This window comes from Bos grunniens, chromosome X (assembly GCF_055505025.1).
Source record: "Bos grunniens cultivar Pamir isolate PY7600 chromosome X, Bosgru_T2T1.0, whole genome shotgun sequence".
In the NCBI taxonomy this organism is placed as follows: Eukaryota; Metazoa; Chordata; class Mammalia; order Artiodactyla; family Bovidae; genus Bos; species Bos grunniens.
Window position 1 is genome coordinate 128,003,715 of NC_141194.1, and position 10,279 is coordinate 128,013,993.

The 10,279-nt window shown below is 40.6% G+C and overlaps 1 protein-coding gene across 1 annotated transcript in view; it reads left to right on the top strand.

Annotated features, from left to right (window-relative positions):
- PLAC1 (placenta associated 1) overlaps positions 1 to 5,230 on the top strand; it is a 77,979-nt gene extending 72,749 nt beyond the window's left edge. The window contains exon 2 of the mRNA XM_086389240.1: positions 4,493 to 5,230. Within this exon, the coding sequence (XP_086245366.1) occupies positions 4,551 to 5,090 (540 nt within the window). The 5' untranslated portion in view covers positions 4,493 to 4,550 and the 3' untranslated portion in view covers positions 5,091 to 5,230. The remainder of the gene's footprint in view (positions 1 to 4,492) is intronic.
- The last annotated feature ends 5,049 nt before the right edge of the window (positions 5,231 to 10,279 follow it).

Here is a 10,279-nt window from a genome sequence, read left to right on the forward strand (position 1 = left end):
GGATGCTGTGCACAGACCCAACTATGGCTAAAAATAGCTCTAATTTGGCAACTCCACACAGCCCTCTCTTCTCGCACCCCCTTCGCATCTTTAGCCCTTCAGCCCTCTTTTTCCTCTGCTCCCCCTCACCCTATAATCAAAGCCCACCCTCTCCCTCCCCAGTCAAGTCCAAGATCCCATTCTACCAGCACATCTCAGCTGGATATTAGAAAAGGCTGCTGACTTGATGAATTCACACTGTGTTGTGAATGAGTTATAACCTTCCCTTAACTCACACCCACACTCCCACACACACACCCTCTAACTTCCCTGGGAATTGCAGGCATTAGGGAAGGGAGGCTGCCCAGTTCTGATGACCTGTGCTCAGCAAAACGGAGCAACTCCCCAAGAGTGGCATTAAGCTAAGCCTTAGCAAGTTCATTAGCAAGTGCCTTCTGCTCTCTCCTGGTGTCCCAACTCCTCTCTCTCACCTTAGAGAGGCAGCCATTTTTTTCCTTTGGTCATGCACAGTTTATGGGATCTTAGTTCCCCAACCAGAGATTGAACCAGCACCCCCTGCATTGGAGGCACAGAGTCTTAATCTCTGGACCGCCAGGAAAGTCCCTAGAAATGCAGTCTTAAACACAGGTCCACTAACTTCATTTTTCAGTTTTATCTGAGCCCAAGCTATGTTGTCACACACATTTATTGCTCCAATCTTGTGGCAATCTTGTGGTTACAAGAAAATCAGAGGAAACAAATTCTGTCTTATGCTCAATAAGCTCCCAAACTCAGTGATGTTTACTAAACCCCTTCCTTCAAGACTGATTCAGTGAATGTAATTCAAAAAGTTAATGTTGGGGGTGAGAGTGAGGTAGTCTAAAATGATTGGTTGGGGGGCAACTGTAATGTTTCTCAGACAATCTGGGCTTTTTATAATTCTCTTTGGATTAACCATGAGAAGGAGGAGAAGGGAAGATAGAAAAGATGCTCGAGGGAAGGAGAAGAAGTGGATGGCTAACTCTCTGGATGAGAACACGGCCTTAAACTTGGTCTCAGTTTGGGGGTTTGAACAACAAAACTGGAGTGGAAGGATTGTTTCCCTGGCCTATTCCAGAAAGTACTTAAAAGGAAGGTTTTTGTTCAGGGCAAATAGGTCCAGACTGTGAGATGACATAGGAAGGAGGAAAGGAAGGAGGAAAGAGGGAGAGAGAGAGAGAGAAGGATATTCCTAAAGAGCTCAGGACAAGGTGGTCTTCCTGAGACCAAGACAGTAGTGCAGCAGTCATGGCGTGATGACCTCAGCTTCCAGAAGCAACCTCAGCAAATGCACATCATTCTGGAGCAAGTAGCTTGTTTATTTAGCTGTTGAGTCATTATCCAGGAGCAGCTGGCATCAGAATTTACTTGCTTTTTGTTGTTGCTGTGGTCATCACCATTGTATTTTGTTTGGTTGCTTTTTTGGAGGGGTAAGAGGGTTGAGTTTTCGGTTTGTTGCGGCTGTTGTTTTTTGTTCGTTTTTTTCTTTTTTTGCTTTGTGGAAAACAAACCAAAAAATAGTCTTAAGAGAGACATTTCAGAACAAAGAGGAAAGGAAGGAGCCGGGTAAACCTCTTAGGCTTCTCTTTACACCTCAATATCCTCAAGAGAATGAGGAGTCAGTAACAAGGGAGGGAAAGACAGGGGCACCAATCAGATCAAGTGCTGACATAAAAACAAAACTTCCCATCCAGGCCACAGCACCTGGCTAGTGGGCTCCTCTGCCATTAAAGAAAACAGCAAATTCATCAGCATCATAGGAAAAGAAAGAGCTGCATTTTTGCAACTGAGAAAGAGGGGAAGAAAGAACTGTCTTGGTATGCTTTCTATTTAGCACAGTGCTGGGCACATAGTAGACACTCAATAGATCAAATGAGTTCATTTACTCAAGGATTACTTAACTTACCAAGGAGCAAAAGTAAAACCCTGCATAGACATTTCCTTTGAAATTTTAGGCACTTTTCTATTTGATTTATTCTATTTTCACTTTTAAAATTAAAGCTGAGTTGAACAAAATGTGATGATATTCCTGTTCCTTCCTTCTTTCTTCATGTGTACCCCTTCTGAAGCAGAGCTTTAGACACTTGTTCTGAGCATGACTCCGTTTTGCTCTTTATTACTCTGCCTGTCACTCTTTAGGAGGTAAAGGCAATAGGACTGGGAAATGGCTACAAAGCTTCCTATTGGAAAAGAAAATAAATTTAAAAGACCAGTGAAAATAAAAGCATGTCAAGCAAAGCATATGACTCCATGAGGTGCAAGCCATGGCCACAAAGAACACCTTAAGAGATGCCTTGACAATCAATGTGTAAAGTGCAAACCCATGACTTGCTTTTTCAATACAGGACTTTTTGGTAGTTTTCATGTGTAATATGGATGGGGAAATGTCCAAATAAAAACCATAATGTTTTTATTTCTGCAATTTCACTATTTTATAAGTGTCTTGAGGAATATATTAGGGAATCTGTTGGTTATAATGGCCTATGATGCTACTGCTGGCATTTTTATTTATATATATGCTGCTAAGTCACTTCAGTCGTGTCTGACTCTGTGCGACCCCAGAGACGGCAGCCCACCAGGCTCCCCTGTCCCTGGGATTCTCCAGGCAAGAGCACTGGAGTGGGTTGCCATTTCCTTCTCCAATGCATGAAAGTAAAAAGTGAAAGTGAAGTCGCTCAGTCATGTCCAACTCCCAGCGACCCTATGGACTGCAGCCTACCAGGCTCCTCCGTCCATGGGATTTTCCAGGCAAGAGTACTGGAGTGGGGTGCCATTGCCTTCTCCGTTTTATATATATATATATATATATATATATATATATATATATATATATTTTATTGAGGTATAGTTGACTTGCAATGTTTCAGGTGCATAGCAAGGTGATTCAGTTATACAAATACACATATATTATTTTTGAAATTATTTTCCATCATAGGTTATTATAAGATATTGACTATAGTTGCCTAAGCTCTACAATAAGTGTTTGTTGCTTGTTGCATATCTATTTTTTAATTAGAAATCTAGCCTTCTATTCATATTAAGTCAAATAAGTGGAATCAAGATGTCATCATTTTTTTAGTTAGGCAAGAATTCATAAGTTTTCTAAAATATATATATTGTACATACTTATACATATGTATAGAAAATTTTTTCTACTACACTTGATAAAGGCTTGAGAAAGAACATCAAAAAAAAGAAGAGATGCAGAAATTGGAGAATGTAAACTAAATGAAATGAGAGTACTGGATATGAAATAGAAAAAGTGAAACTAACTAGATAAAAGTAAAAGGTCAGCATATGGCCCAGTTGTTTTTAAACATGGCTGCTGATTAGAAACATATCTGGAGCTCTGAAGAAAAAAGCAATACCTGAACATTTGTATTTTCAAAAAATTTCAAGATAATTCTGACATGCATCCAGACTTTAAAAAGTGACTATAGGTTTTTCTATTAGATCCCACTTTTGGTGATATAGAGTTATATTATTTTTCTGTTGACCAATCATGATACAATGGTATTAACTGAGTAATAGTTACATAATCACAAGAGTAAAAGATGTTTATTAATTTTCACAATCAATAGCCACTGCTGGCATTTTCAAAGCATTCATTTGATCACTTTACATAAGCCACTTGTTTGTCGGAAATAAACCACAATTTCTTGCTGGGTTTTCATTTAATTAAATTTGTTGCTAACCAAAAGAAGGCAATAGAGAAGAGTTCATTAGTACGGTATAGGGGAGGACATTGGGGCCTTCAGGAGGAAAGTGCTGTCAGCTTGAATTAAACTGTTATTTTCTGTCACCTTATTTAATGTTTGGCATGAAAACAATTTTGTTTTCTTTTTTGTTGGGGTTGCACACAAAGGAATGCCACTGCTAATCAGTGTAGACTTTCATTGTATATGTGAGGGAGTTTTATACCCAAACAACATGGTAAAGTCGTTTAAAGAAATCATTGTAGTTATCTAGAAACCCATGAGTTCCAACAATGAAATAAAAATTCAGTTCTCTTTCACAAAGATATTTTCCTTTGCTTCTTTTTTTTTTCAGTTTTATTGAGGTATAATACACAAATAAAATTGGAAGAGATTTAAAGTGTACAATGTGCTGATTTGACATACATTGACGTTGTGAAAGAATTCCCCCTATTGAGTTAATTAAACACGTCCCTCACCTCACATGTTTAACTGTTTTTCTTTTCAGTGAGAACGTTTAAGTTCTACTCTCTTCACATTTTTTTTTCAATGCTTTAGGAATGGCCTCTTTTTTTTTTTTTTGGCTGCACTGCATGGCATACGGGATCTTAGTTCCTGGACCAGGAATAGAACCTGTGTCTCCTGCAGTGGATGCAAGGAGTCTTAACCACTGGACCACCAAGGAAGTCCTGGCCTTTTGTTTTTTTTTTCAAATGGTCATGTTTGAACTTACCATAAGAAATATAATGATTTGCCTTTTGTGTTTTTGTGTGCTCTAGAACTTCTCACGGGATAGCTTCCTGTTTCCTGAGAGTCGTTACCTGATAAGCTGCCAGAATGAAAGTTTTCGAGCTGATAAGAGAGCTGATCATCCTCACCTCTGTGTTTTCAGCCTGTTCCGGACAAAATCCAGTGACTGTACTGTGCTCCACAGACTGGTTCATGGTCACGGTACACCCCTTCATGTTGAACAACGAAGTGTATGTCCACTTCCATGAGTTACACTTGGGCCTGGGTTGCCCTGCCAACCATGTTCAGCCACATGCCTACCAATTCACCTACCGTGTGACAGAATGTGGTATCAGGGCCAAGGCTGTCTCTCAGGACATGGTTCTCTACAGCTCCGAGATATACTACATTTCCAAGCATACCTCATCTAAGTATGTGATTCCAGTGTCATGTACTGCCCCGCTATGTTCCCCATGGCTCACGACGTCCTGCTCCAGGAACTTAGCCCCCAACGGAGGGGTCACAACCCGGAATGGCGAGACATGCTATGAAGTGTTCACCTTGTCACAGTCCAGCCAAAGGCCCAACTGCTATTGTCTGTCTTGTGTCTACAATGAAAGAGGGCAGAGTCGAGCCCCACGTCACTAAGTAGACAAATAGAAGCTCTTATGACCCTCCTATGTGTGTTTTTGAGGAAAAACAACTCATGGTGATTTCATGAATAAGCTTTAAAAAAAAATTCTTTTTGTATATTTTTAGGGAAAAATAAAATCCTGCTGGCATAGAAATATCAGTTGGGCATTTTTATTTCATAAACACATACAAAGCTTTTACTATGTGCCAGACACTCTTCTAAGTGCTTTACAAATCTGAGTGCCTGATCCCTTCTCTAAGATGACTTCTCTCTCCTTTAAGGGCCCCCAGTGAATCCCTCCATCTGTCTACGCATGTCCCTGAAACTACACCACCCAACTCAGCATTTAGCCACATTCCTTCTTAGTTCGATCTATCACTTTTCTGTATCACTTTTTGTCCATGGAAGGCAGAATTCATACTAGTGGTTTATAAACCACCAGTGGTTCTAGGAATCACTCAACTCACATCCCACCAACTAGAAGGCATACTCCTGAGGCCATACACTCATAGTACTCTGAAAAGTTGCCCAGCTTATGTGATCAGAAATTTTTCAGCCAAGCCTGGCTATCCATTACGGTTCTCAAAGACTTGCAAAGGGAAGGTACATCAGTTTATTCAACAGTGAGTTCTCTGGGTCTCTTTCATAAGTGCACTAATCCCATTCATGAAGACTCAATTCTCATGACCTAATTATCTTCCAAGGGCCCCACCTCCTAATACTATCACATTGGGGGTTAGGATTTCAGCATACAAATTAGGCAGGGGGAACAAATACCCAGTATATCGCAGTCATGGCCATCAAAGAAACACAGCTGTTCATTTAAAAATCTCCTGTCCCTTCTTGAGGAAAACTAGGTAACAACCCCTGAAAACAATGTGTTCATTCAACAAACATTTAGCACCCTCATCCTATGTTCCAGGTATTATGTTAGATGCTGAGCATGCATTGGTGAATAAGACTAACATGGTCTAATCAAGAGAAGACAAGTAAACAAGCCTAGGTAGCTAGAAGCTATTCTAGCCCAGAGAATGGGCCTGTTCAGAGGCCTGAGGATCAGGGATGCAGCCATCAGAGAAACTACAATTAGTTTAATCCGATGTAGTTGGGGTAGAGGGCAGTTGACAGTGGTGAGAAATGAGGTAGAAAAGTAGCAATAAACAAGGCTATGTACAAGAAAATGAGGACTGCCCTTCCCCATCCTCTCTTCAGAAGCTTATGGATTATTAAACACTAAAACACTTATAAATAACATAGCAAACTGTCAGTACTAGATATAGGAGACCTGGACTACACAGGCAAGTTGTGCACTTGACACCTCAAGGGGCAGTATTCGTGGAGACACCCCCGGGGGCTGTGCAATGTATCAGCCTTGGAGGACACTCAAGACCTACTCGCTAATAACAGCTGTTACCATATGCCTGATACATTATACACATGACCTTATCTAATCCTCACAACTGCTCTGCAAGATAAAAATTATTTTCTCTGTTTTCTAGATGAGGAACCTGAGTCTCAGAGAAATTGAAGCTAGACACTTAATACGTAACATCACTGGGATTCAAACCCAGGTTGGACTAGCTCCAAAATGCATTTTCCTCTCCTACACTTAACACTCCCTCCCAGAGAGGAGAGGCTTCCAGTTGGGTTGAAAGATCCAGGAAGATTTCCTGGTTGAGATGGGCAGTGATCTCATTCTTAGAAGATAAGGAGGAGTTGGCTAAGCACAAAGGAGGACAAGAGGCATCCTTCGGGAGCGTAAGAACTGACACAGGGCAGTTAAGTGCACTGTGATGGGAAGACACCTAGGGGGTTAGGGCTGTAAGTTAGGTGACAGGGCATGAGAAGAACAAATAGGGGAAGGTGTAAAAGTGTAGGAAGAGATGAAAATGAGAATGATTTCAAGTGAAGAACAATAAGACTTCATTCATTTTAGCCTATGCCTATAGAAGCCCCATTCCTGATCAAGAAAGAAAGTGAGCTGTGCAGGCAAATTTGGAGTGTGACAGACTCCAGACCCTGGAGCAGAGAAGACAGGCTTCATGGAGGCCATGAGATTGGAGCTAAGCCCTGATCTGTTTGACAGGATATAGGTGAAAAAGGAGATTGAATCAAAGAAGATGTCATCACTTAGAGCCCTAGAAGCTCAGAAGACATGGTCAGTTCTGGCTTTAAGTAAGGAAACTGGAATGAGGGTAGAGGATACGGGTGAAGATGAGTCCAGGTTGCACAAGTTGACTTGGAGATGATAGTGATATCCAAGGGAACATGTCCAGGAATTAGTTCAAGAAATTGAGCTTCCTTGAACTGGAGCTTAAGAAAAGGGTATAAGAGGTAATTACTGGGAGATAAAGCCTTGGGAAGATGACATGAATCTAGGTGATTAGGATCAGAAAATGAAAACTCCCTAACATTCAATCTTCAAGGCACAGTTGCAAAACAAAAGACAGAGAGAAAGACAACAAAGGATACCAAAGGGAAGTGATCAAGAGATGAAAGAAGTGTGACTCATGGGATTCTAGACCAGAGACTTGGGTAGGTTAGTTTTTCCAGTGCAACAGATAAGGCAAGATGGAATAAGCCTAGGCCTCATGGATTGGGGGCATTTGAACTAGGCCTTAAGTGAGAGGGAGGATTTCATCAGATGAAGATGGAGGGCAAAGGCATTCTAGGCAAAGGAAATAGCAAGAACAAAGATGCAAAGCAATATTGTATCAAGAATCATATTTTACCTGGGTAAAAATCTCTGTATAACTAGGCATCATTTTTTTTCAGAATTCAAGAGTAATCTGCACTTGTTGACTCAGACATGTCTTTACTCAGTAAAAGCAAACTTCAACCATTTCAGTTCCATGTTTGATCTTTTCTGCTTGATCATGTGCTTCTTGAGCATGGGAGACCCTGTCCTGTTTGTTTGTTTGTTTGTTTGTTTGTGTTGCTTTTCTCCTATGTAGTACTTGGTGAAGGTATTCAGTAGGTGCTCAAGCCTGTTTGGTGACTGTTACTGAGAAAGGGCCTGGAAGTTCATAAGCATAGAAACCATTCAAAAGGTGAGAAGATAAAAATGCTTTAAGAAAAAAACGCATTTTGAGTTGGCTAGTTTATTTACCTTTTGGCATGCCACTCTGAAAGGGCATTTTCTTCCTTTATTGTGGTAATGTCCATTTCACTTTTAAGGTGACATGATTTATAAAAATCTACCACTTAGTTTTAACCATATTTGTAATAATAATAAGAAATGCTTTATTGCCCTCAAAAGAAATGAGCATTTTCACATCTTGTTCACTCTCTGGGAAAGCCAAAAATGTTTGAAACCATGTGTTATGATAATTGCTTGTCAAATATTTAAAAATATTTCACTGATAGAAGAAGAGTCAAAGTAACATTTAAATTTTAATTCCTATACCCTGAAAACAGGGTATTATAATACTAATTATAAAACAGCAAACCAGATTTTTAAAAAACAGTATAAAGTATATATAAATGTCAAGGGCAAAAAGTCTTTTATCCCTAATTTTAACTAATAGGCCATTTTGGAGCTGCATGTCAATACTCCCATCCCTCCATTCCTCCATCAAGAATGAAAGTCTGACCAAGCATTATACTAAACACAGCATGTTCACACACACACACACACACACAGAGGCAGACAGAGGTACACACACACCATGTTTATAAGAAATACACTATCCAAAAAAAAGAAATACATCATCAAAGATCAAATGTTTAAAGAAAGGCTAATTTATGAAGTAACATCTTTTAATTCTTTTTCTCTGTTTTCTTTAAATCTAATTAGTATTGCAATCCCTGCGGTTGATCTCTATGATATACTGCTTAAAGTGTAATTATAGTTGTTTATTCCCAAAAAAAGAGAGAAAGAGAGGACAGGGAGACAGAGACAGAGAGAGACATAAGGAGAGGGCTTTCAGTCTTGCGACTTTCTACAACTTTTTCAGAAGAAAACAAATGATTTGATCAGATTTCAGCTTATAAACTTACACACTGATTATACAATTATAAAACTTTCTGTATTAGTTATCTATTGCTGAATAATGTGCATGCATGCCAAGTTGTTTCAGTCACGTCCAACTCATTTCGACTCTACAGACTGAAGACCACCAGACTCCTCTGCCCATGGGATTCTTCAGGCCAGAATACTGGAGTGAGCTGCCATTTCCTCCTCCAGGGGATCTTCCCGATCCAGGGATCAAACCTGTGTCTCCTATGTCTCCTGCATTGGCAAATGGGTTCTTTACCACTAGTGCCACTTGGGAAGCCCTTGCTGAATAACAAATTACCCCAAAACAAGACTTCCCTGGTGGCCCAGGGGGCTCAATCCCTGGTCAGGGAACTAAGATCCCACAGGATATTTGGTGCAGCCCAAAAAAAAAAAAAAATTACCCCAGAACAACAACTAGTTATTCTCTCATGGTTTCTGCGGATCAAGAACCTGGGCACAATGTAGCCAAGTGCCTCTGGCTCAAGATCTCCGAGGAGATGCCATCAAATTGTCATTTCAAGATGCCACTGGGGTTGGAGATTCCACTTCCAAGCTCACTCAAGAGGCTGTTGGCAGGAGGCCTCATTTCCTCTCTGTGAGCCTCTCCATAGGCTGCCCGAGTGTTCTCATGGTATGGAAGATGATAATGACAACAAAGATAGGAAGTGGGAGAAGGGGGAGGGAAGGAGAGGAGGGACAGAGTCCAAATCGGAAGCCACAGGCTTTTTGTAACCCAGTGTCAGAAGTGACATCTCGCCACTTCCGCCATGTTCTATTTGTTGGGGAAGTGACTCTGGAGGTCCAGCCCCTACATGAGGGGAGGGGACTACACAAAGGTGGGAGCACCAGGAGGCGGGATCACTGGGGACCATCCTAGTGATGACCTTAACTCCACAAATGAGACATTCTTCAATTTATCTGTGTATATACAATCAATTTACAATCAATGGCAGGACACAGCTTGGGCAGAAAAATACATGATAAGTCACTGCTGTACCCTTGCCTCTGTCGGTTCTGTTTTCCTTCTCTGGGGAAAATAAGTCCTACCAGCTGCAAATTACAAGTCCGACTGATTGGTGAAAAGTATTCCAGAGGAAGCTTCTATTTATTTTTCTAAGACGACATTGCTGAAGACATTTAAAGCCAAAGGGGAAAAGTGTAAACGGTAAATCAAATAACATAAATGATGATGCTAGTTCAGAT